At 37.1% G+C, this 25198-nt stretch overlaps 1 protein-coding gene across 1 annotated transcript in view; it reads left to right on the forward strand.

The window, feature by feature from the left end:
• The window catches only part of espn (espin), a gene marked incomplete at both ends in the record, with an annotated part of 86601 nt that overhangs the window by 20937 nt on the left and 40466 nt on the right, over positions 1-25198 (forward strand). Inside the window, 6 exons of the mRNA XM_081349853.1 lie at positions 916-1102; positions 2085-2267; positions 6131-6262; positions 6799-7030; positions 8692-8963; positions 24562-24723. Of these exons, the coding sequence (XP_081205979.1) occupies positions 916-1102; positions 2085-2267; positions 6131-6262; positions 6799-7030; positions 8692-8963; positions 24562-24723 (1168 nt within the window). The remainder of the gene's footprint in view (positions 1-915; positions 1103-2084; positions 2268-6130; positions 6263-6798; positions 7031-8691; positions 8964-24561; positions 24724-25198) is intronic.

Raw genomic sequence — 25198 nt, forward strand, 5'->3', positions numbered from 1 at the left:
CATTAAGAAGCACTGATCAGCTCATGAGATCTTGGCGTTATAAAATATCTTATAGCACCAAAGTATAGTTATTATTTGTCAATTATTTCATGACTTTTATTATACACCTCGGAAAAATACAGAGGTCCAGACCTCTGGAACCACAATGGTGTGTACTGCTATACTAACTGTAACATTGATCCACTGGAGGCAAGTTTGCAGAACCCAAGTGCAGTTTAATATTATTCAAAACACGATCAAACATAAAAAAGGCGTGACATGGACATGGACATGGACATGGAATACACATGGCTAAACACACAAGGCTAAATGACAAGACAAGGGACACCTGTGAACATAATCAAGAGAATTAACCAATGACTAGACAGGACACATGGCAGGCTCACAATACTAGAACAGGGAATCACATGACAGAGACATGAAACAAGACCATGAAACAAAACCAAAACAAGACATGACACTAACAACTTCTCAGAACACCACAAGCATCCACCTAGCAACCAGTGGCTCAACACTCACAATATCCTAGTTTCATGGTGGTGAGATATTATAAAATATTATCCAATTTGCTGTAAATTTAGTTGGGCCCCCTCACTGCTTTCTGCTGTCAATCATCTGGTACTTAGAGCTGTCTTAACTGGATTTTGTCATAAGATATATCAGAATACAAAAATGTGCAGCAATGCTGCAATTGAAAACATTCTAGAGTCCCGTGTCATAAAATCATATAATTATGATGGGTTAGGTTTTTGCTGCAGTTCCACATTTTTATACCAAGAAGGTTTTTTACGTGACTAAGATAGAGGTACTGTTTATATAGAAACAACATTAAACATTCTTTTGTATCTCTAATCACCTATTATTTAATTGTAGGGCTATAATTTCCTTGATTTTGTGTTTTTCTTTGTGTTTTAGAGTTGTCAATTTTCAAACCAAGAATGGTGCCACACCACTATACCTTGCATGTCAGGAGGGCCACCTGGAAGTTGTCCAGTACCTAGTGAAGGACTGCGGGGCGGAGCCAAGTATCAGAGCCAATGATGGGATGACACCATTGCATGCTGCTGCCCAAATGGGACACAACACTGTCATTGTCTGGCTGGTGAGCTGCCTTTTTGGATGAGTTCTTTATTATTTAAAGTATACAATTTCAAATATGTTGTTACAGGATTTTCCCGGGTTCAACACAAGTTAAGCTTTATTGAGAAAATGCTGATTATCACAGAAAATAATTTTCACTTTGCTGAAAATATACATACCACATATACGTATAAGCTCTCCAGCAAAAATAAGCAAATGTTACAGAAATACATCAAAATCTGTGAGCATTTCAAATGAAAAATATAGAAATGTATTTGTTTCGTTTTTGTTGTATAACTAAAACTTCACATTTTTTGACAGCTTTAGCTCCTTAGAACACCTGAGTTTTCTGTGGTTTTCCTATAGGATGAGAACAAATTTTTAAATGAACTGAGATTGATAGCTGCTTATAGTTGAATTGAACTTGATTAATGGACTTGGCAATACTGACACAGTTATCGAACTGAATTAAAATAACACTGAGCTAAATAATAATGACGCTATTATCTTCTGTAAAGCTGCTTTACAGCTTTGTCCTGTTGTTTTACTGACTTATTAATGTGAAGCTGCTTTGAAAGGATTTATATTGTAAAAAGTACTTTCTAAATAAAAAAATTGGCATGATTTGTCCTCTGCATTAAACCCATCCAAGTTAGTGCACACACATTAGGAGCAGCGAGTAGTAAACACACAAACACACAGCAAACCATGGACACACACCTGGAGCAGCCATTTGCTGCGATTGGGGGTTATGTGCTCAAAGGCACCTCAGTCATTTCCTGTCGGTATTGAGAATCGAACCTAAAGGTGCATCATTTGAGCTACTATAGCATATGCTAAATGGACTACTATAATGAGCAGGATTCTGAAGTCCCATGAAGCTGGTTGTTTTAATATTTGTAGTTTAACATCATATCTGTAGATGCTTGATCAGGCTTATGGTATGGAGGTTGAGACATTTTAGTGTGACTTCATGTGAATTTCACTTTTTTTGGCTTCTATAGATGAGTTTCACAGAAATCAGCCTAGCTGACAGAGACAATGATGGGGCCAGTGCCATGCACTTTGCTGCCAGCCGTGGCCATTCCAAGGTTCTCAGCTGGCTCCTCCTGCATGGAGGGGAAATAGTGACAGACAGCTGGGGTGGTACGCCTCTTCATGACGCTGCTGAGAATGGAGAGCTGGAGGTATGTAAAAGAAATCACCATGAAAATTACTTTACAATAATGTTTCTTACATCTCTCTTGCCATTCAACATATGATGCAACTAAATGCAACATATGATAACAGAGTCATTGTGGTACAAATTTAGAGCAACCAACCATTCAAATTGTTTAATCTGAGATAATGTGGCCCGCCAGACCCCGCCATTAACTATCTGTCTCTCACAGACTGTGTGACTTCGCCACAAGATTTTTTGTCCTACAACTAACTGACTAATATAATTTTGGTCGACTAAGCCTCTTCTAGTCTACTAACATCAATCCCACTAAAGTCAACTATTAGTGGGCAGCCCAAGTTTTTAGTTGTCTTTTTCGGTTCTCGTCTGTTTCGTTTGTGGATTTGATGAATGATTACTCCTGTGATTCTCCACATTTCTCCTACACGTTTAGTTTGATTATTAAAAGATGATTTAACTTCAATTCTTTTTTGTGCATGATTGCACAAACACTATCATCTCCGACTCCCCGGAACCAGTACAGCCTCCACCAGCCATCTCTCTGACCGTTCCAGATGGGACTCATCTTCTCAGCCCAGAGTGAGACAGAGACAGAGCCAGCCACAGAATTTGTCCTGGAGCCAGAGCCAATCGCCAGATCCGTCCCAAGGCCACTTCCGGCTCCACCTTGGTCACTCGTCGTTCTGGTTCCATCGTGGACTTCCGGGCCTCCGGCTGTGCCTCAGCCCTCCACCTCTTCGGCTTTGCTGGGCTCCTCCTTCCCTCCAGCTCCTTCTATGTTTTCACTCCGGTCTTCCGGGCTCCCGTCTCCACCTTGGTCCGCATGCCTTGGACTTCTGGGCCTGTGATATCGCCCAAGACCATCAGCTCCACCTGGGTCTCCACCTCTTCTGGCTATGCATTCGTCAGTCGGCCCCCGGCCACTGTCTGAAATGTCCATCAGGGGTCCACCCCCCCTTTGCCGGCTTCTCTAGTTCCCTGTACATCGCCAGCTACTCATCCACCTCCAAGAACCCCCCTCCAACGTACACAGCTGGATGTGGCTTTCAGAAGGATTTGTTAGTGCACTTGTTAGTTTTCATTTTGTGCTTGTATTTCTATTTCCTGTGTTCCTGTGTTTTTTTGTTGACCACATCAAGTTGTGACAATTGAAGGAGACTTCCAAAACAAAATTAGGAACCTTTAAAATAACAATGTATTATTATTAAAATAAATAAAATTAATTAAAAGAAAAGTGTTTTTATGTCATAACTTATATGAGATTATTGTAAAGCAGGTTGCAGAAAGCATTGAAGTTTGCACAGAAGCACAGTATACTATTCGTTGTAACATGATCCGTCTGAGGGTAGTTGACAGAAAAAGTGAGGAACAGAAACAGAAACAGAGAGTATTGTCTCTTGTTTTCCACCAGATGGCTAAACGCATGACAGCTGTCATTAAAAGAACCCTTTTACTGCATATATTTTAAAACCACTAATACTTTACTCAACTGTCTTTCTCAAACTCTCAAATGTCAACAGACAAACACTCACACCCTACAGGAAGAGCACACACTCTTTTAACTGAAGATGTTTAGGCAAAAATATGTGCAAAAAAAAAAAAAAAAAAACATACTCAAGTAAAAGCATTACATTCCAAAAAATAGAGTCAAAAGTACTTGTCCAAAAAACTACTTGAGTAAGAGTAAAAAAGTAGCTAATTTAAAAGTACTCATGAGTAGTGAGTAGTGAGTACTGAGCTGCGAATTCTACCCCCTTATAATAAACACTGTGCACTACAATTTATAAATAAAAAAAAATTGCACATACTGTAATTCACATTAGATTTTGTTCTTTGTCAGAAAGATTGAAGAATATCTATCATCCATCTTTTTAAAATGCATCAAACCAGAACACTCAACACCATTTAAATCATATTATTTGAAAAAAAAAAGCATTTAAAATTAAGCGAAAGGCCACTGAGCCTGAGTATGCTATTGTTGCACATAAAATATCAATATTCATAACTGTGCAAAGAATTCAAAAACCTTTAGAAACTCATATGATAGTTCAGCATCACACACCATGAGATGGGTTAAATAGAGAGATTAAAAAATACCCAATTTCTCGCAAGTGCACTTGCAAAATGAAGACGGATTGTATGAAATGGATCAATCAAAAAACGTTGTTTATTAACGAGCTGTAGTCACGCACTGACAGAAATGCTGTTCAAATTAACGCCATGGTTCATAAGGTGCACTGCATACTGAATCTGGCGGCATGGCGAGCGCGAGATGCAGCAGTGCACAGATCGTGACGCGCGTCTCCATAATGTTATTGTGAACTAAATGGGAGCGGGAATTCACCGCATTATGAACTCGTCACGCAGTACCCCCCACCTCACACCAAATGTTAGGCCCTGTAGATAGCCCAGCCTATATACATGTCATATTAAGCAGAAATGTGAAGTGTACCTTAGCATATTAGAGGAAGACGCTGATATCTGGATTGAATTGATGCTTGAATAATGCACTTCCACAGCAGTCACGAGTAACAGCAGGAATAGGCGGTTAAAGTTTTCAATGCTTAATTTGATTTGATGACCGATGACCGATTACTCGATCCAATCACGTTGATGGGTTAAAATAAAATTAAAACAAGCATGTAACGAGTAACGACCACCAACAGAAGGAAAATAGCGAAGTAAAAGTACCGATACATCACTTAAAATGTACTCAAGTAAAAGTAAAATTACACAATTTTTAAACTACTCAAAAAAGTAGAATTTCTGAAAAAAAAACGACTTAATTACAGTAACATGAGTAGCCTATTTGTAATTCGTTACTTCACACCCCTACCTAGACATGACCACAACGCAGCCCTGAAGTGTCAGCAGAGACTGACTATCCCCTGCAAATGCCTCCTCGGGCCTCCTCCCCTTCCCTTTCCCTCTCTACAGATAAAAATATTCACAAAATGATTCCCGTTCACATGGATCTGCAGAAACGACTAAAAACGCTGTATTATGCATGCCAGACAAGTAATTTGGCAATGTCACTTTGTAAAGAAAGACTATGTGCCCACGCTTATACGCATTCAAACACGTATAACTATAGACTAAACACGAAATACGTATGTGCATGCCATCACCGTTTTCACAGATTCACGTTTTTGAAGTTTACACTGTGATGATGATGGTATCGTTTTCAAAACTTGGTTTCAAAAACTTGCACTTTGAAACCTACTTCAAAGTTTGCATTTTCAGGCCACCAAAACACTGTTGTCATGTAAATTAATGGCCACGAATTAAAAGTTATCTGTTTTCAGCTGAAAACGGTGTTGTGTAAACGGCCCCTAAGTTAACTAATGATTTTTACAATGGAAATGAATTAATGAAAAACGTACTTAAACTGGACAATGACTTTCTTCTAGAGCTACAGTACAACTAAAACAATCTTTGTTCCATTAATTTCCTATTATCACTGTAAAGCTGCTTTGAAACCATCTGTATTGTAAAAAGCGCAATATAAATGAAGGTGACTTGACTAGTACTGATAGTTGGAAGCATTATCAAATCAGTCAAAAATATTATATATTATGTAGTTAAACATTTTCTCAAAACTCTGTGTATAATATATATGTCCGATTATGCTCCATAGTTTAAAAAAGGGTTTGTTCACATCCCTAGCCTTAAAGGGATGGTTCAGAGTAAAACCAATGTTTGGCTCGAGGTCATGGTGCAAAGGACCCTAGGTTGATTTTACTCTGAACCATCCCTTTAAGAATGAGCAATAGAAGTAATGCTTGTTTTGGCAGACAGCAGTAGACATATTTAATAAAGCAGTCCCAGATTATCTGGGTGTTAATGTAAATGTGTTTTTTCTCTGTGTAGTGCTGTCAAATTCTGGTTGTGAATGGAGTGGATCTGGGATTACGGGACCAGGATGGATTCTCAGCAGCAGACCTAGCTGAATACAACGGGCATCAACAGTGTGCCAAGTACCTCCGCACTGTCGAAAACATGGTGAGATACAGTACAAACACAACCACACACAGTCTTAAACAAGGGATGTACAACAAAAGAAATGTTAAAATCTCATCACATATGCATATATATATTGTTTCTGGTAATTTCCTTTTTATTCATTTTTTATTTTATTTTTCTGTGAGGTAATGTGTTCAATTATGGGATTACCAATATAAAAGATTCAATTCTAATTGTGTGCACAAAATTTTAGCCTGTTTCTGTATGTGTAAAACTTTAATGAGGAACAACTAAGTGCACCTCTAATTGTACATGTAGGATACATTATAAGTAGGTTGTTGTGAGTGTGTAGAGAATAATTGCATGTCCCCAGTGTAGTGATGTGGTTTTTTGCCTCCTCATCAGCTGCAATCTCATTTGTTACTGCCTGTAATTAACTTTTGTTTATCAAAAGGAATTTATTCCTTTAAGCACTCTCAAAGAGTTCATTAAACAGTTACAGGCATCTTTAAGCTCAACCTGCCAAATAAGTGCCACTAATCTATGCCTAACAATAACACTAGCTTTCATCTCAGAGTGTGGAACACAGAGTCTTGTCACGGGACCCTTCAGCAGATCTGGAGTATAAGCAACCTGACTCAGGCCTCTCCTCTCCCAACGCCACCCTGCCCACCCCAGCCCCCCCTGCAGCCCACTTTGACATCTGCTCACCCTCCAGCTCGCTGTCCAATTACGACTCTGCAAACTCCAGCCAATCCAGTACTGGAGAGAAAAGGAGTGGCACGCCTCCCTCAAGAGTACCGACAGGTCAGAGAAACACGCATTTATAGCCAACATATCAGTCATTTGATATTAACACTGTAAAAAGTGACAGTATAGACATTTATAATGTTACAAATGATTTCTGTCTTAAATAAATGCTGCTCTGTTATACTTTCTACTCATCAAAGTATCCTGAAAAAAATGCATCACGGTTTAATATTAAGCAGCACAACAGTTTTCAATATTGATAACTATAAGAAATGCTTGAACACCAAATCAGCATCTGAAGGATCATGTGACACTAAAGACTGGAGTAATGATGCTGACATTTTTGCTTTGCCATCACAGGAATAAAATACATTTTAAAACATATTAAAATAGAAAACATTTTTTTTTCTGTATTTTTGATCAAATGCAGGCTTGATGAGCATATGAGAATTCTTTTAAAAACATTTTAAAAAAAATTACCAACCCCATACTTTGAACCTTTTTAACCATTTATTTTATATCATTAACTTGATACAAAATGTTCTGTTCCCATCTCCTGCATTCCTGTGTTTTGAATTGAACTCCCTCTGAAATGACAAAACCCCATGTTCATTGCGCATATGTTTGCTCAGTGCTCTATGATTGAAGCATTGTCTTAACAATGGTGGGAAAAGCTGAGCTCGCTGAAGCAGAACTCATTCAGAACCATGTTGCCATAGCATTGTCCAGGAAACCTGCTGTGAGCCTTCCCAGTAATGTCCTCTAGTGGACACATTTGGAAACAGTAGGCAACAGTGGTATAGATTTCACTAGCAGTCAGAAGTTTGGACACACTTGACTGAATTTATGTTTTTATGATCTTAATAAAAGCTTTTGATTTATTTAACATTTTTCACCACTACAACATTCCCATACTTACATTTAGTGTTTATAATTTTGATTATTTATAATGATTATTATTCTAAAATGTCGAACAATGGTAACAAATAAGAATGAGGTGTGTCCAGACTTTCGACTATTAATGGTATAGTGAATATTATTAGGTTGGTGTAAGCACTGTGAATACCTTTCATAAATATAGAATGCATTTTGCTAATCTTTAAAATAAGATAAATAAGAGTTTTTCCAAGTGTGACATACTCACAAGTCTAAAATAAATAAATAAATAAAATAAACACGTTTATTAAACAAGAACTGAAAATGAATAATATTATTGAATAATAATAAGTAAAATATATTACATATTAAAATATATTACATAATATATTATATAAAATATTTCTCAACCTAGTAGTATCCATAGCTCTGCCTCGGTGGGCATGGTTTAGTATTGAGGGAAACAATTACAGTTACCATAGTTAGCCATTAACTTCTGTGGCTAAAATAAAAATATCCAAGAAAGAAAGAAAAAAAGAAAGAAAGAATTTTAAAATTACATAATAAATACATAAATGAAAAATAACACACCAGCCAACTGAGTAAAAGTAGAACAAACTGCAGTGAATACAAACAATTTAGTGACAAGATTATAAAAGGCTATATTTATAAGAGATTTATCCTGTAAAAATATCACATTAAAGTGTAATTTTTATAAATATAATATGGTAATAAAGGTTTTTTTTTTTTTGTTTTTTTTTACATTACTCTATATTATATTTTATTTACTCTATAAGAATGTTTGATGTTTGACTAAATCAATTAATAACGTTTTATTGCAGGAGGTGCAGATTCGACCATTACAGACATGCAGACCTATATGGACATGCTGAACCCTGATGTAGCAGGAAGCTCCCAGAATGCAAAAGAACCTGCACACTTGCCGCCCCCTCCAACGTTTCCCCCACCCCCACCTCCATCCGATTCTTCCCATATACCACCACCCCCACCTGCCTACCCCCCACCCAAACCACCTGAGGAGGAAGCGTCCGCCGAATACTTGAAGGTGAAGAGGAACCTTCGTAGAGTGGAGAATGAAGTTGTCAAAAAAGAGGTATGCTATACATTTTCTTGTTGTTTGCGCATCCTCCTTTAAGAATCCCCTTGTTTAAAACTACAAAGCAGAATTTGTAAACCAGTGAAAACAATTAAAGGAAATATGTTTTATAAGAGTTTAATGTTATACTTAATACACTATACTTAATATACTTTCAGAATGTCCTCCTCAGTTCCCAATGACTCATTCTCAAAATCTGTAACTGATCTTACAGGGATAAATTTAAAAAATTGTTTTTGTGACTTTAGGTCATATCTGTTAAGGCATCTATATGCAAGTATACACTGAACAAAATTATAAACGCAACACTTTTGTTTTTGCCTCCATTTTTCATGAGCTGAACTCAAAGATCTAAGACTTTTTCTATGTACACAAAAGGCCTATTTCTCTCAAATATTGTTCACAAATCTGTCTAAATCTGTGTTAGTGAGCACTTCTCCTTTGCCGAGATAATCCATCCACCTCACACGTGTGGCATATCAAGATGCTGATTAGACAGCATGATTATTGCACAGGTGTGCCTTAGGCTGGCCACAATAAAAGGCCACTCTAAAATGTGCAGTTTTACTGTATTGGGGGGTCCAGTTCGCCCAGCATCCCCCCGGGTTCAGCGGCATCTGTTTTACCTCAGTGGCTATAGTAGACGTCCCTGTTCTGTGCGCTGAGATCGCAGTCCTACTGGTGAAGGATGCGATAGAGTCGGTCCCTCCAGCCGACATGAGGTCAGGGTTTTACAGCCCCTACTTCATAATACCCAAGAAGAGTGGTGGGTTACGACCAATCATGGATCTGCATGTTTTGAATCGGGCCCTTCGCAAGCTTCCGTTCAAAATGCTACGCAGAAAAGCCTTCTCGAATGCTTTCGCTCCCAAGATTGGTTTGCAGCGATCAACCTGAAGGACGCATACTTTCATGTCTCAAATGGAGTTGGACTCGGTCAACCTGACTGCTCGTCTCACGAACGAGCATGCTCAGTCAGTGCTGAACTGCTTGAATTTATTCAAAGGCAGGACAACAGTTCCACTGAAATGATTTCAGAGGCTCCAGGGGCATATGGCATCATCTGAGATCTGATTGCTTCATATGAGATCGCTTCAGCACTGGCTACACAACCGGGTCCAGGGGATCATCACTCCGACCTGTCGCTGAACTTTCAGCCCATGGTCAGACCTTGCCTTTCTATGGGCAAGTCCCCCTAGAACAAGTGTCCAAGCATGTTGTTGTTTCAACAGATGACACCACCACTGGCTGGGGTGCCATATGCTACAGGCATGCTGGCTCGGGCTCGTGGACAGGACCTCGACTCCAGTGACATATCTATTGCCTCAAGTTGCTAGCAGTATTCCTTGCCCTCCGCTGGTTTCTACTGTGGCTGCGGGACAAGCATGTACCGGTCCGGATAGGGCTGGGTACCGAGTTTCGATACTTTTTAGGTACCTATCGAATTGCCTCGATACTATCGAGTATCGAAAAATGACATGTTGTTCGGTACCAGATTTTGATACCTAAGGGGTTAACTCGTCAACATCAGTGCTCAAACAAATACACACAAACTCGCGCACACACAAACTCTCCACGCGCATATTTGAGACGCGAGCACACACACAAAACTCGCGCACATACTCAATGAGACGCGAGCACACACACACACACACACACACATAATACCTTAAAGATGTGGAAAAGTCGATCAAAAGTGTGGCTACATTTCTCCAGGCTCGATGCCAACAGCGCGCGATGCAGTAGCCTATTTGCGGTAAAATAATTGCTGCAAAGACCGGTACCACGACAAATATAATGAAGACCTTGACCACGGCCACGGAGTAAACATAATAGCAAAAAAAGGCTCCGTCTTCGACTGGTAAATGAAGAGATACCTTGTTGATCACTCTGACAGTGTTTATATTGCAATAATGACCTACTGAGTGTACACAGCCGTTCAAAAATGTGTTGGTTAGTCAGATTTTTTTTTTTGCAGTAAGGATGCATTAAAGTTATCAAAACTGACATTAAACCGTGTAATGTTACAAAATATTTCGTTTTTAAATAAATGCTGTTCTTTTGACATGTTTATTCATCAAAGAATCATGAAAAAATGTTATCATACTGTAGTTTCCAAAATATTAAGCAGCAAACTGTTTTCATATTTCTGAAGGATCATGTGACACTGAAGTAATGATTTTGAAAATTCAGCTTTGACATCACAGGAATAAACTACATTTTGAAATATATTCAAATAAGATTTTAAATTGTAATACTATTTCACAATATTACAAGTTTTACTGTATTTTTTATTAAAAAAAATCAGCTTTGGTGAGCATGAGCTCTTTATAAAACATTTTTTGTTCCTTTGTGCTTTTTTTGTTCCTTTGTGCACTGGCTAAGGAGCATGAGTCAAACTGAAAAAATAAAACCAAAATTTTCTGAGGTAATGTGTTATGTAATCTTGTTAAAATGGATTTCATAAAATTGGTATCGAAAAAAATTATCGTTAGGAACCGGTATTGAAACTGAGGAATCGAAAATGGCACCGGATCGAAAGATTTTTAACGATACCCAGCCCTAGGTCCGGATAGATAGGCAACACATCGACCGTTGCGTAATCAACCGTCAAGGTGGTCTACACTCCCGTCATTCAGATACCGGGCGAGCTCAATCATACAGCCGACATGCTCTCACGACAGCTCACACTCCCGGGAGAGTCGAGACTCCTCCCCCAGGTGATCCAGCTGATTTGGAGGCGCTTCGGAGCTGCTCAAGTAGACTTGTTTGCCACTCCAGACACGTCCCACTGCCAGTTGTTCTATTCCCTGACCAAGGGGACCCTCGGCTTAGATGCACTGGCACACAGCTGGCCCCGGGGCCTACGCAAGTATGTGTTTCCCCCAGTGAGCCTATTCGCACAGACCCTGTGCAAGGTCAGGTAGGATGAGGAGCAGGTCTTGCTGGTTGCGCTGTATTGGCTCATCCGGACCTGATTCCCAGAACTCATGCTCCTCGCAACAGCCCCTCCCTGGCTCATTTCCCTGATGAAGGACCCTTTTTCTCAGGGACAGGGCACCATATGGCACCCCATGTGGCATCTCTGAAGTAACTCGTAGTTACTGAATGGGAATGTGTAGATTACCTATTGTAACCTGAAGGAGGGAACTAAGATGTTACGTCCCGTCGCCACAATCCCTTTGTCCACCGCTGAGCGGCCGGGCACTGGCCCGGCTCCTCAGTGAAAAACCTGAATGAGTGAGTACTGCACGGTTTCTTATACCCACAGCACGGGTTCAAAGTCCATTGGCCGGTTCTGTTGACACTCAAAGGTGATAGGGCTCTCAGGCGAGATCCCAATTAGTCAGTCACTGACGTAGCATCTCCTTTCCCTCCTTCAGGGGTGTACAATAGGTAACCTAGACGTTTTCCTCTTCTTCGACTTAGAAAGGCATTTGGCTTATGACCCCTTATAACTGAAAGGCTTGACTTAAGAATTTGACTTAACTTGATAAGCTAATGTTCAGAAACACAACATAAGATCTGAAAATGCATTTTATGACCCTTTTAAAAATAAGATCATTGATTATTAGAGCTACACTGAAAATTCATCCATTCGGAGTGCAGCGCACATGGCCTCTAGTGAGTCATCATCTGCAGTGTGTTCCTGCTGATCAAACAGATATGAAGCCATGAGGATTAAAGTCCTAGGTCACAATGTTTATTCATAGAACATAAAAGAGTGTTATTTGTACTAATGGACAGGATAGAATAAAAGCCTTTACCTGAATTGCTGTATACTAGTGGACAAGAGTGAGTAAAGCTATGATCCTGTATGCTTATATACAGGACTCATACATTTTATTGTTTCTTATGCATGTAAGGCTCACAATCAGAACAGAACTGCAAATGAACATGTACCACTACACAAAAGGCAGCCCACATAAAATGGAGACTGATTTAAAATGCTTTACATAGGCAACTCTGCATGGCACGCAAAACAGTGCTACTCATGTGAAGTGCACAAGAGACACAACTTCCTGAATTGATTCCATATATCCATATATCACCAGTATGCTGTATCCGCAAACATACAGTATACTTGTGTAGGGTGAGATATATTATTTAGCAAATTCCAGTTTCTTGATTGGTTGTATAGTCTCAAAATGTAATCTATATTATTGCTGAGTTCTAATCTGCTAAATGCGACAAGGCATAAAGATATTAATATTATAAACATTAACATCATGATTGTCTGTAAAGCTACTTCGAAGTAATGTGAAAATTGCTATACACTTAAATTAGACTTGACCTAACAACACAAATAAGCATAAAAACACATAAATTACACAGTACACATACATTTTGGATGAAATACTTGTAATAATTGTAATTTGTTTTGTTTTTTTCAATACTTTCAAGCTTTGAATCAAATGTATGTATATTTATAATCTACTTTAAATTTCTCTTGATTCATCTTCCATCTAAAATTATTTTTTGAGCTTTTCGAAGTGCATTCTGTAAAATACTTAATACAGAAATAAAATAGGTTGTGAAGGCCTTTTAATGTTGTCTTTAAAGTCATGAGTTGACTAGATATTCAGCTCACTAGGTTGTAGAACAGAACTAAAGATTCCAGAATATTTAATAATATCTCAATCACTATTATGATGTTAATGACTTAACATCTTTTAAAGTTAAAATAAATGCATTCAAGCAATATGATATAATTATACAGCTCAGTTAATTACAAAGACCAGCTTGCCGAGTTAGTTGCATCCCATCTGAATCTTGTGTAACTAAATATTCCACAGAGCTTTTGTTATTCTGCGTATAGGCCCATAATAGCAAAGCATTCCCTGTGGATTTTACATCTAATTAACACACACTTACCACAATCTCATCCTTTTTTAATTGGCATGAAATAAAAATGTAGGTGTAAGATAACACCTCAGTTAGCTTTGACAGTAAAGCAACACAATATGTTCTAATTAATCATCCATAAACTTAATCACAGCGGTTTGTCACAAATAGCACACAGTGGTGCACAGCGGCCATTATAAAGCTGGATAATCAGTCCAGCAGTGCATCTTCTGTTGTCTGGCCAACAAACTTCAATCTGTGCTAAAAAAAAACACACAACACTGAGCACACTAATAAACACAATGCGGCTAAGCCCAGAGCAGGTGCACATACACGATATGGACTCAAACACTCGTATAGACAAAAATACAATGCTACTTTTGTGTTCTCGTTAATGAGGGCTTCCATTAGCCAAGCTGACCTTCCAAAGGCTCTATTGATGCATTGCATGACATATTTGACATTAATTTAACTAATTAAACTGTCAGATATGCCAGCACATCCCAACACACAAATTCTCAGATCATTAGGGGAGAGTGGGGTGAGTTGTGCCAGTTTTTACTCAAAGTGACTTTAAAGTGAGGCCATGGCAGTAATGCCTTCAACTTAAGGATGTACATATATTTCAGGATGTGGTGCATCCCTGAGAACAATAACTGTGGATCTGAAATAAATTGTTTCAGAAATATAGCTCTTGGAAAAAAAGTGGTCTCATGGCACAACTTGCCCCTGGTGCGGGGGAAGTTGTGCCTTTGGGGGAATACATTGGGGGTAAATTGTGCCAGTGATTTCTGAAGTAAAACAGAACATTTTAATGTTATAAACCATAATGCTATATGAAAGCAAGATAAATTCAATACAAAATGAATCATTTAAGGTTTATTTAGATATTTTCACCCTGGAATACCATAGCATGCGTTTTTCCAACTATGGTCAATTGCATAGGGATTTTGTATTGAACATAACTCTGGATCACAGTGTCATAGAGACAAGGGGGCGGGCTCATTTTACTCAGACGACCAATCAGTCTCTCAGGATCATTGTGAAGCTATCAAACTACGCCCTAGCAACCATTTAGAGCACCATAGCAACACAATATATGATATTTGTGAATCATTTCAGGCAAAAAGGCTTTGGCAATAGATGCCTGTTGACATAGCGCTGTCTGTCAATTATGTAACATATAAGAATAAAGTGACTAGGCTAATTTCTAAACATCCTGACATAGGCCACTTAAAAACGGAATAAAACATCTTTTTAATAACATAGAGCAAACTCAAAACTGAAATCAGTGTTAGCTAAATTAAACAAATAACAGGCAGGCCCAAGTAAAACACTGATGAGGCATGCCCATCTCCACACTTCTCAAGATTATCCCCTGTGAGTATGTAGGTCTAGGTGGTCTGGATCTGGCACAACTTACCCCAGGCCCTTTGGCACAAATCACCCCAGACCCACAGGTTTGAAAAACTAGCATGATCCAGCAGTTAAGAGCTAACATCATGCTAACTGTATAGACTCATTGTGTAGCCTACTAAAGCACTAAAACATGTGTGAAATGTTTTCAAACTTGTCTATAATTGTTCAGACACTACAATCAAAAAACCTTAATAATAGAAATTTTACTTTGAAAGGGAAAAAACAGTTTTTTGCACTAAAATATGCTTAACTCTCATGCCATGTGTCTCCCGTCTTTGGAGGACAAGTAAAAGTGATTGCTTTTCAAAATGATGTGGACACATGACCAATTTCTTCTATGGTTTTCCAGAAAAAAGGCTGGAACTACTTCCCCCCTGGCACAAATCACCCCACTCTCCCCTACTGGGAATTCAACTGTACTAATGGCATCTTTGGAACATGAAGAGCAGATAATGCACTTGTTGTCTTGCCTGTTTGCTAAGCATTTGAAGTAATAGCTTGTATCTTCATATCAAACCTTGTTTTCATGATTATCACTGTACCTTATGGTGGACTAACTCGTGAAAAAAACCATCAGAACTTAACACTTCACTTAGTATGCAATAAATATATGTATTCAGAGGCTCCAAAAATGAACTATACACTTAAAATGTCTGAGTGTAATTTTTATTCATTTTCATTGGCTTGCTTCACAACACATTTCAGATTATATTATGATTGTAGTTTTAGACTAAATATAATCCTTACTCATCTCGCTTGCAAATAAACAGATTCAGTATTCCTCAAAATGAATAAAAACAGTGAAATGCAAACTCAGAAAATTGTGCAAAAATATTAAATAATACAATTTTTTGTATTTAATCTTACTTTGTTAACCATTGTCTTTGCTGCTCACCTTTAATGATCCAATTCAACCATACTTAAACCAAGCAAAAAATGACTTTAGATAAACATCACATTTGTGTTGCTTTTTTATTATTATTGCACAAGAGGGCTCTTCTCTTACTTGAGCAATACCCTTTCGGTAATACTTTATAATAAGTATACAGTTACAAAGTAATCATTAACAAACTATTAGTTTATAGTTAAACCACTTGCATATTAAACCACAGTGATATATTTCATGCAGTTGTGTACTTACATTATCCCAAATGTTCCTAAGGATTTGTAAATGCAGAGAAGTTCCAGTTTTTAAATATTGGCTCGTCCCTTATCATTGTCACATATCAATCACATAATATGCATATCAATCGCATAATCAATCACGCTATCCTCAGTTTCCGCTTGTAGAAATCATAGAATAATACATAATCACTCATTAGTGGCAGTTTCAATGGGCCGCTATACGTAAGCCGCTAATGAGCGATCAATGTATACATATATATGAGACAATATCACGCTCACCGGTGTTATGTCGTTCAGTCATCATGTGATAGTTCACGATTATTGATTGGCGAGTACAGAAAATCCCCCCAAAAAAACGTAAACGTAGATCAACTGAGGCAAGCAGGCTTTGGAACAAACAGAGAAATAAAACAAGGATCAATATCGGCGTGGCTTTTTCGAGATGGAGAGAGCTTTGTGACAAACTTGGACGTGACAGAGACTCTGCTCTCGCATGTGTTTAAAAATACAGGTGAACAAATTATTTATTGTACACAAACATTACACATTATATTGAACTTTCTTTGTACTTCAGTAACGCTTTTTATCAAGTCTGGTGACCAAGTCTGTGGCAGTGAAATTAAATACAGTATGTCTTGCACAAAAATATTTAGCCATTACTTGCAAATACTGTGGGTTTGTTTAAATGTACTTTTAGTACGATTGTTTTAAACGTATAAAACTGCGCAGCATTAACCCACCAAATCATTCGACAAATAGTCACATATTACACATTTCACTTGCCTTGCAGCTAATTCATTACGATGACATAAAACCGTGTGATCAAACGTACAGGTAATACAAAAACTAATTTATTAGCTGATATAGGCTACAATTTATATGATTCATGAATTCCATACATCTCTGGATGGTGAAAACGACATCTCTCATCGTTCCACTCTCCTTCATAGCGTCATCAAGCTTCGCCTTTGTTATTGTTTTGGAAATGCAACCTCTGGCAGCGAAAAAATTACAGATTGTACCTTTAACACAATTAGTAGCTCATAGTAAAGGAATTATAGGACATCACTGGTTATAATGAGTTATAGTTGAGTAGAGTAATAATGACTAATAGTAAATAGTTCTCACTTTAGATTAGGTCATGGAAAAAATGGGAAAATGTTGAGTTAATTGCAATCATTTTCAGTGTTTCTTAAAATATTTTCAAATACTGTACATTAAACTTACATTGTTTTTATCAACATTCAGTGCAACATTTTGTCGTTGTGGGTAAACGATGACAACTGTGTTGTAGTTGTGTTTAACTTTTGTCTGCCTGTGTTTAGCATTTTTGAAACATAAATGCATCACAGTGCAAATTGTGTTTTAGTGAGTGAGAAAGTGTTTAGAGTTTTGCAAAAAGATTTATGTAGGTTTATTCGACAAATTGGTTTAGGCTTTTGAGAATTTGTTTCAAAGAATGGGATTTAGTGTTTTAGCAATTCAGAAAAACTGTAATATATTAACAATGTAGAGACTACAATATATTAACTATGAATTGACTATAAACTAATAGTTTGTAAGTACTTTATTACTGTATACTTTTACAGTAAGTGTTACCAAACTTTCTTCTCCTTGGGGCAGCGCAGTTGAAAGGATTGTTTGAGCTGCGCCCTCTACTGTGTACAGACATGAATTAGCATTTCCTTCAACCTGAGGCTTTTTCATTTCACGTTTGGTGTGAAAGGGTCTTTACATTTGGCAAAATCGAACTTTTATTTTTATTTTTGTTATTAAAAAACAAACAAGTAACCTCCATCCAGGTGAGAAAACGTAACGCAAAAGTAACATGATGCATTACTTTCCATTAAAAGTAACTAAAACAAACAAGCAACCTCAACCCAGGTGAGAAAACGTAATACAATAGTAACATGACGCATTACTTTCCATAAAAAGTAACCAAGTAATGCAAATAGTACTTTTTAAGGAGTAAAGCAATATTGTAATCCATTACTTTTAAAAGTAACTTTCCCCAACACTGAAGTGGCATCCATTACTACTTTATTCACCAAACATAATGAAACCTTCAGTTAGACCCTGTCTATGACTTCTGACCCCCAGAATGACCCTCTGCCTGATCCCTGTCTCTCCTCTCAGACAGTATCTCTTTCACTGGGCCATAGAGCAGAGACGGTGATTAGTCTCTTGAAGAAAAATTGTCCCTGTGTGTTTAGTGTATCCTAGGGATGTGGTAACCTTTTTAACTTTAGAAAATCCCACACTTTAGGAGATAATAATTGCTAGGGGTTCAGTAGCACATATGCTGAAAAAATATCCTTCAAATTTCAATACATGTAAAAAAAGGTGCACTTTACCGTAATGCACTTACTTCTAAGAATCACTTACTAATGTTGTCTGTCTATAGTTTTATCCAATATAATTCCTTTCATGATGATTTAGACAGGTCAAATAAACATTTTTGTATGGAAGAATAAATATACAAACTTAAAAATACAACCTGAATTTCTGCCATTTAACCCTCTGAAATGCCTTGAAATTCTATTGTACTGCACTGTTAAAAGGAATTGATAAAAAGTTAAAAACGTCAAGTCAACATGATGTATTTAGATTTTTAAGTTATTTCAACTACTGTCTTAATAATTGTTGTTAGTAACACATGATATAATAATATAATTATGTAACAATTTAATATAATAATGATTATAGGATATAGTTTTTAAAGGTTAGCACATGACTAACACTTGACACTTGGGAACACACTCAGCACTTGACACTTGGGAATTCTGCTTGTCTAACATCGGTTTTTATGTAGTTTCAAGTAACTCACATTTCTTAAATATTTGTGACTCAATAGGTCCCATAAACTGTAAAATATGTTATAGAGTGTAAGTACATTATATAAATATTTCATGACCAAATCATGACTAATTCAGTACTTTATTAACTACACAGAGCAAAAAATGTAGTCTCCTTCTAATGAAAATAAATACTTTAATAAGACATGAAGAAATCTTCTAGAACCCGTCGTCTCAAATCATATGCAGTCTGCTTTTCCTTTTATGGTCAAAGACTTATGCTGTTGCTGTTGGTCGGGGATGATCATGAGGAGGGATTTAGAGATGACAATCATACACTTACTTAACAGATTACATCTTATTTTTTCAACCTTACAGGTGAGGTGTGTAATCTTCATAGATATGTAGAGAGATATAACATTCATATGTATTTTTAATAATCATATATATCAGATTTGTAATGCCCATGTTACATGAAGAGGTGAATATTACTCGTATATGCAAAGAGAAATATAATACATACTGTTTATTTTTCGCTTATTCTCACACAAACATTTATCAAAGTTTGGAGGGGAAAATGAAGAAACAATGTGTATTAAAGAAAAAAAACATCCCCTTGCTTGAATACCATGGTAAAACAAGTATGCATAGCAACCGCATACTGACAGTTCTGGGTTGTGTTTAGTGTAGTTCAACTCGCTCAAGGTTAGTTTGTTTATAGAGCTCTAATATATTTGAATACCACACCATTTAGTAACTCAGGCCCATATTAGGCTATGATTCGTTCAACTTACACTAGAATGTTATACAAGTTCACCTGAGTTCACTTTCAGGCTTATTTTTAATCCAAGATCGGCACTTCATTCAACATAATTCTTATACACTTTCTGTTCTTATACACAAAAGATTCACATTATGTTCTATTTCTAATTTACACTGTTCTGCTACACTCTTATCACCCACTGCCACTTGTTATTTTTGTAAATCAACTACTCCACTTTTATTTGTAATCAGATTCCCTTTGGTGGCCGGTGTGCATAATGCAATCCTTCGACCGGTGAGAAAGCCGAGTCGGAACGGCCATGCTTAGCCACTGTGTCACAATGGTTTGCATAAGAGCCCATGAGCGCTGTGACCTGTGGTTGGTTAACAGGTGAGCAGTGAAGTCATGGCTCTGGGATGTGATTGTTTGAAAGGGGCGGGGAAAGGCAAGTCGTGTGTCAGGTAGAATGACTCACAGTAGAATGGAGATCCTGTGACACCTGTGCATCTACCGGCTCTCAGTTTAAACCTTTGCGTAAGGTGACAGCACTGTGGAAAGAAATAAGGGCAGTCAGAAAGGGTAAGACTGCTATTCAGTGTTATTTTATTATGAAATAATGATGTTGGCAAGCGTTAAAACTGTGTTGGTTTGGTTTAGTTGTATTTACTCAAGCTTTGCGTGTAATTATGTAATTGCCTTTGCAGCTGCAAAAGGCGTTTTTGTCAGGAACGTTTTCCAGACTTTCAGTATTACTTATGTCTAGTTATTATAAGATAATGTAACCTCTGGCTGGTTGTTTGGTTGGTTAGTAACCTGTGATAACCTAGAGAACCTTTCAAATGCACTGAATACATAATCAGATATTCGTTCAACTGCATTCTGCATTCATTTTCTTCACTCAATTTGTCTTCTTCTGACCTTACTGCACACTCTTTATCAGTCGCAGCTGAGTCCCTGTGTGTTTCAAAAGCCTGAAGAATAAGTATTGGTGACTGGTGATGAAAAATTTAGCAGGTTTTAAATAGGCTCAGGTCCATCCACATTGTATAGAGGTCAGCTATAGCCTTTCAAGCAGCGATTTCCCTGAGGTATGATAATCAAACCATCTGCACTGAGATGAATCGAGTTACACTGGGAGTAATTCTGCATGAAGGACAGTGCTTTAGACAACAATGCAAATTGGATGCTGGAAGAACATGCATGGATAATACCATTCTCAGAGCTGGCATGAGACATAAAAACCCTCATATGACAGAATTCAAATTCATTGTAATAGATGTGTGGATATGCTTTCAGGCAGAGATCATGCTGTATTCCTTTTTTTTATATCCAATATGTTCTTTTTAATTATTTTATGAAAGGTACCTTTAATGTTTTAAATCACAATATAACATCAAACAACTGATTAATGTCTCATATTTGGTGCTTTTCTTTAACTATTCTGTGACATTATGTATTTAGAATTGCATTGCATAAGGTTGATTACTATGCAAATTCAAGGACTTTGCATTAGGGAAATCTTGAGAGAAAACAAAGCATTGCCTTTTTTGTGTTGGAAATTTCTAGAAGGTCTTGAAAACACATCTGAGATTGCTCTAATGTAATTTCTGTTGTTCTTGTGATGTTAAGCCTTTACTAAAGGCAGGTGATGGTTTTAGATCAGTGTTGAAGATTCACTATCATACACAAGTGAGTGACAGCTGTAGAAAGTGAAACCGTTCAGTGCATTGATACTGAAACAACATACAAGGGGTCAGACAGTCTCTCTTTTAGCCTGCTGTGTTGTTTGCCTTCTACTAAGACGGTGAGGCTTAGAAATCCATGTTACAGTTCAGCTTTTGTGCCATGAAAAGTCTTTTTGTTTTCAGGTAAATCAGCTGGTCACATGAGGCTTTTCCAAATAAACTCAAGGGGAATTACTGAGAGTTTATGTGGCTTAATTTGTCAGGTTTTTCTAAAGTGGAGCAACTTTAATATGGGATGAAAATGCAATTAATAGTCTGTTTCAGATTACTTAGAATTGTGTAAAAACAGAAGATCTGGCAATGGTTTGTGGCATTTTCAAGCAGTGCTATCAACAATGGGAAGGAGAATTGTCAAAATCTCATACTGACACTAAAGCCTGTCACATACAAAGTTAATATAACCTTATTTAGTATTCATGGTGTGCGTGTGGGGGTGGGAAGTCAGTATTCAAATATGTAAGGTGATGTGTCATTTCAAAAAGTGACTGCTATTTTTAAAAATTTCTGCTATACTTATTCAACTTCTTCTAAAACTAATTTAAAAAATATTTTTTATAATTCTTGTAATATACTTATTATTCATATGTTTTTTATAAACACATAATATTTTAGATATTTCATTTGCTACACCCCTCCTCCAAAAAAAAAAAAAACCCTATACACATTTATTAAAAAGAGTGTAAAAAATGTTGACCAGTTCCCTAAAATATACCATTTAAAAAATTGACACTGTATAAGGAGTGTAAATGTTACAAAAAATGTTTGCTCAATAATAATATAGGCGGAGATGTGTACATGTTAATGTTCTGTCAGGATTTAAAGTTGTTTCTATAATGCTGGAGTTTTAAGGGTTACCATTGTGCTGAAGGGTAGGGTCTGTGGTTTGGTCAAGGATGGGTCAAAGAATATTGTGATTATATTATTGCTGCGTGATGCTTTATTTAAAACACAATAATTGTTCACAAATTAATACAGTGATAATCTGCTAGTTATGTTAGCACATGCATGTGCACTACTGCTAGCAAGCAATTGACTCCAAAAGATTTATGTTAAAGGGGTGGTATAATGCCCTTTTCACAAGATGTAAAATAAGTCTTTGATGTCCCTAGAGTGGTATGTGAAATTTTTGCTCAAAATACCCCACAGATATTTTTATATAGCATGTTAAAGTTGTCACTTTTTGAGGGTGAACAAAAACACACTTTTTTTGTGTCTGTTCCTTTAAATGCAAATGAGCTGCTGCTCCCAGCACAGAGGGCCACAAAAAGCTTGTGTCCTTTTACCTCATACAAACATGCACTGGAAATAAAAAAAAACTTGAGCCTTTTATGTTCAAACCGAAGTCAGAAAAATGTAGAGACTCAAGAAGAAGTGACAACATGTAGACAACATTTCCGAATGGTTAGTTGGTGAATTTATGTAGCTTATGTGTAGTTATCTTCTAGTCATTGATTAGCATATTCTGTCTTGATAATCTATAAATTGCATTCCCTGGGGCAGGTTTATGTCAATTTTAGGGTTAGTGATGTCACTAACCCGGTAGTCCCATACCAGCCTTTTGTTGTAGTCCTTAAAAAGCCATTTCTTTAAAAGAAAATATCTCCCTTTGCTTTGAACTTTGAGCGTTGTAACTTTGCAGATGTTGTTTATGCTCAAACAGCAACATTAAACACTAAATAAAGTTAGAAAAGTGAAATCATATTCAACCACCCCTTTAAATGGATGTTTCTAATTTTAAGGATTTTACTCGGTTCAGTTAAGTTTTAGTCACTCTAAGTATTTGAGTAGAGTTTATAGTGTAATTTAATTATAAAAATATATTTTTTAATGGACTCTTGAAATAGGTTAACAGTACTCATAAATATTGTTTTTTAAACTTCAATGGTTTAACCGTTTCAATGGAAACCAAAAATGTACCTTATCCACAAATGAAATTCCTCACCCTCATGTCGTTCAAATCCGTAAGTCTTTCGTTCATCTTTAAAACACAAATGAACATATTTTAATTAAATCTTTATTGAAAGTCCACACAACTACCTCTTTGTCACTTCAAAAAGTTAATGAAGAGATTGTAAAACCAATCCATATGAATCGAGTGGTTTAGTCCAAATAATCTGATCGATTTATATGATGAACAGATTTAATTTAGGCTTTTATTCACATATAAACATTCATCAGCTCACTCATCAGTTGTGGTAAACGGAAGCTCAAGCATGTTTGCTTTACGTGCGAGAACCAATGAGGTTCATTCTCGTGTTACGCAGCATGTTTGAGCTTCCGGAAGCAATAAATTCAATGTTCATCATATAAAGCGATCGAGTCTCTTCAGAAAATTTGACTGCTCAATTCATATGGATTAGTTTTACTATTAGTTCATTAGTTGAAGCAACAAATTGATAATTGCATGGACTGTCAATGGAGGGACAATTTTAAAATATCTTTATTTGTTTTTTGAAGATGAATGAAAGTCTTAAATGTTGGGCAGGACTTGATTTTGTTCATCTGGAATTGATTGGATCATTGGATCATTGTTGTTTGCATCAATCTCATGTGAGTAACAGGTTTCCCCGCCCTTGCGGCAGTAAACGTCAGTAAACACACCTTACATGAAGAGAAGAGATGTTGTTGCAAGAGGGAGTTATTATTATTGAAGAATAATACAAAAAAGGGCACATACATTTAAAAGAAAAAATATGATTCATCAATTTGATTTTATGGTGACTTTAACTCTTTGGATTTTACAGATATCCACATATTACTGGTAAAGCCTAGAGACCATAGGCACGTTCCCCAACATTGAGATGAAGTGATTGATTCGTATGATTTTCTTTCAATGACTGATTGTTCAAATTCTGCATTTTATTTTGTTTCCATCTCTGAACATGTGCTGTTCATTTCGGCAGGAGTTGAATCCTGGCGAGAGCCACGAAAGACTTCGAAGAGTCGACTCTAATCGGAAGTCTCGCAGCTTCAGCAAGCAGCCCAGCACTGGGGATTACTACAAAACCCTGGGTAGCGATACCACGGACCAGTACCCCAACAGAGCCATGGCACCCAACGAAGAGGTAAAGCAATTACATATTCATGTTCATATTTTTTTTCTATTTCAGTAAGAGGATGAATGGTTATTTGTATGCTTGCTACATCTTAAATCTGGACTTAGGACTTGGACGTCAAATAATATCTGTAAGACTAACAATGCCACAGAATAAAAAAGTGTGGTGTACTAGAATATGCTTTCATGCTTGATTGTTAAAAAAACATTCTTTTTCACATATTTTACATTATTACAGCTCCTCTCTCCCCAGTCTATGCTGAACGTGACGATTATTTCCTGTTTCGATTAAGCCCTTCCTTCCGAAATATGAAATGTGCTGTGATTGGTTAGCTAGCCCAGTGTGTTGTGATTGGTACCACTTAGCGTGTTCAGGAAATGTCACGCCCCTTGCCATAACCGCAAGCTCTACTCAGATGTGACTATGTAGGATGGCGTCAATTTCAAACCAGTTCAAGCCTGATTCAGACTTAAGAATGTTAACA

The sequence above is a fragment of the Scardinius erythrophthalmus genome (genome assembly GCF_964197995.2).
Source record: "Scardinius erythrophthalmus genome assembly, chromosome: 20".
NCBI classification, from domain to species: Eukaryota; Metazoa; Chordata; class Actinopteri; order Cypriniformes; family Leuciscidae; genus Scardinius; species Scardinius erythrophthalmus.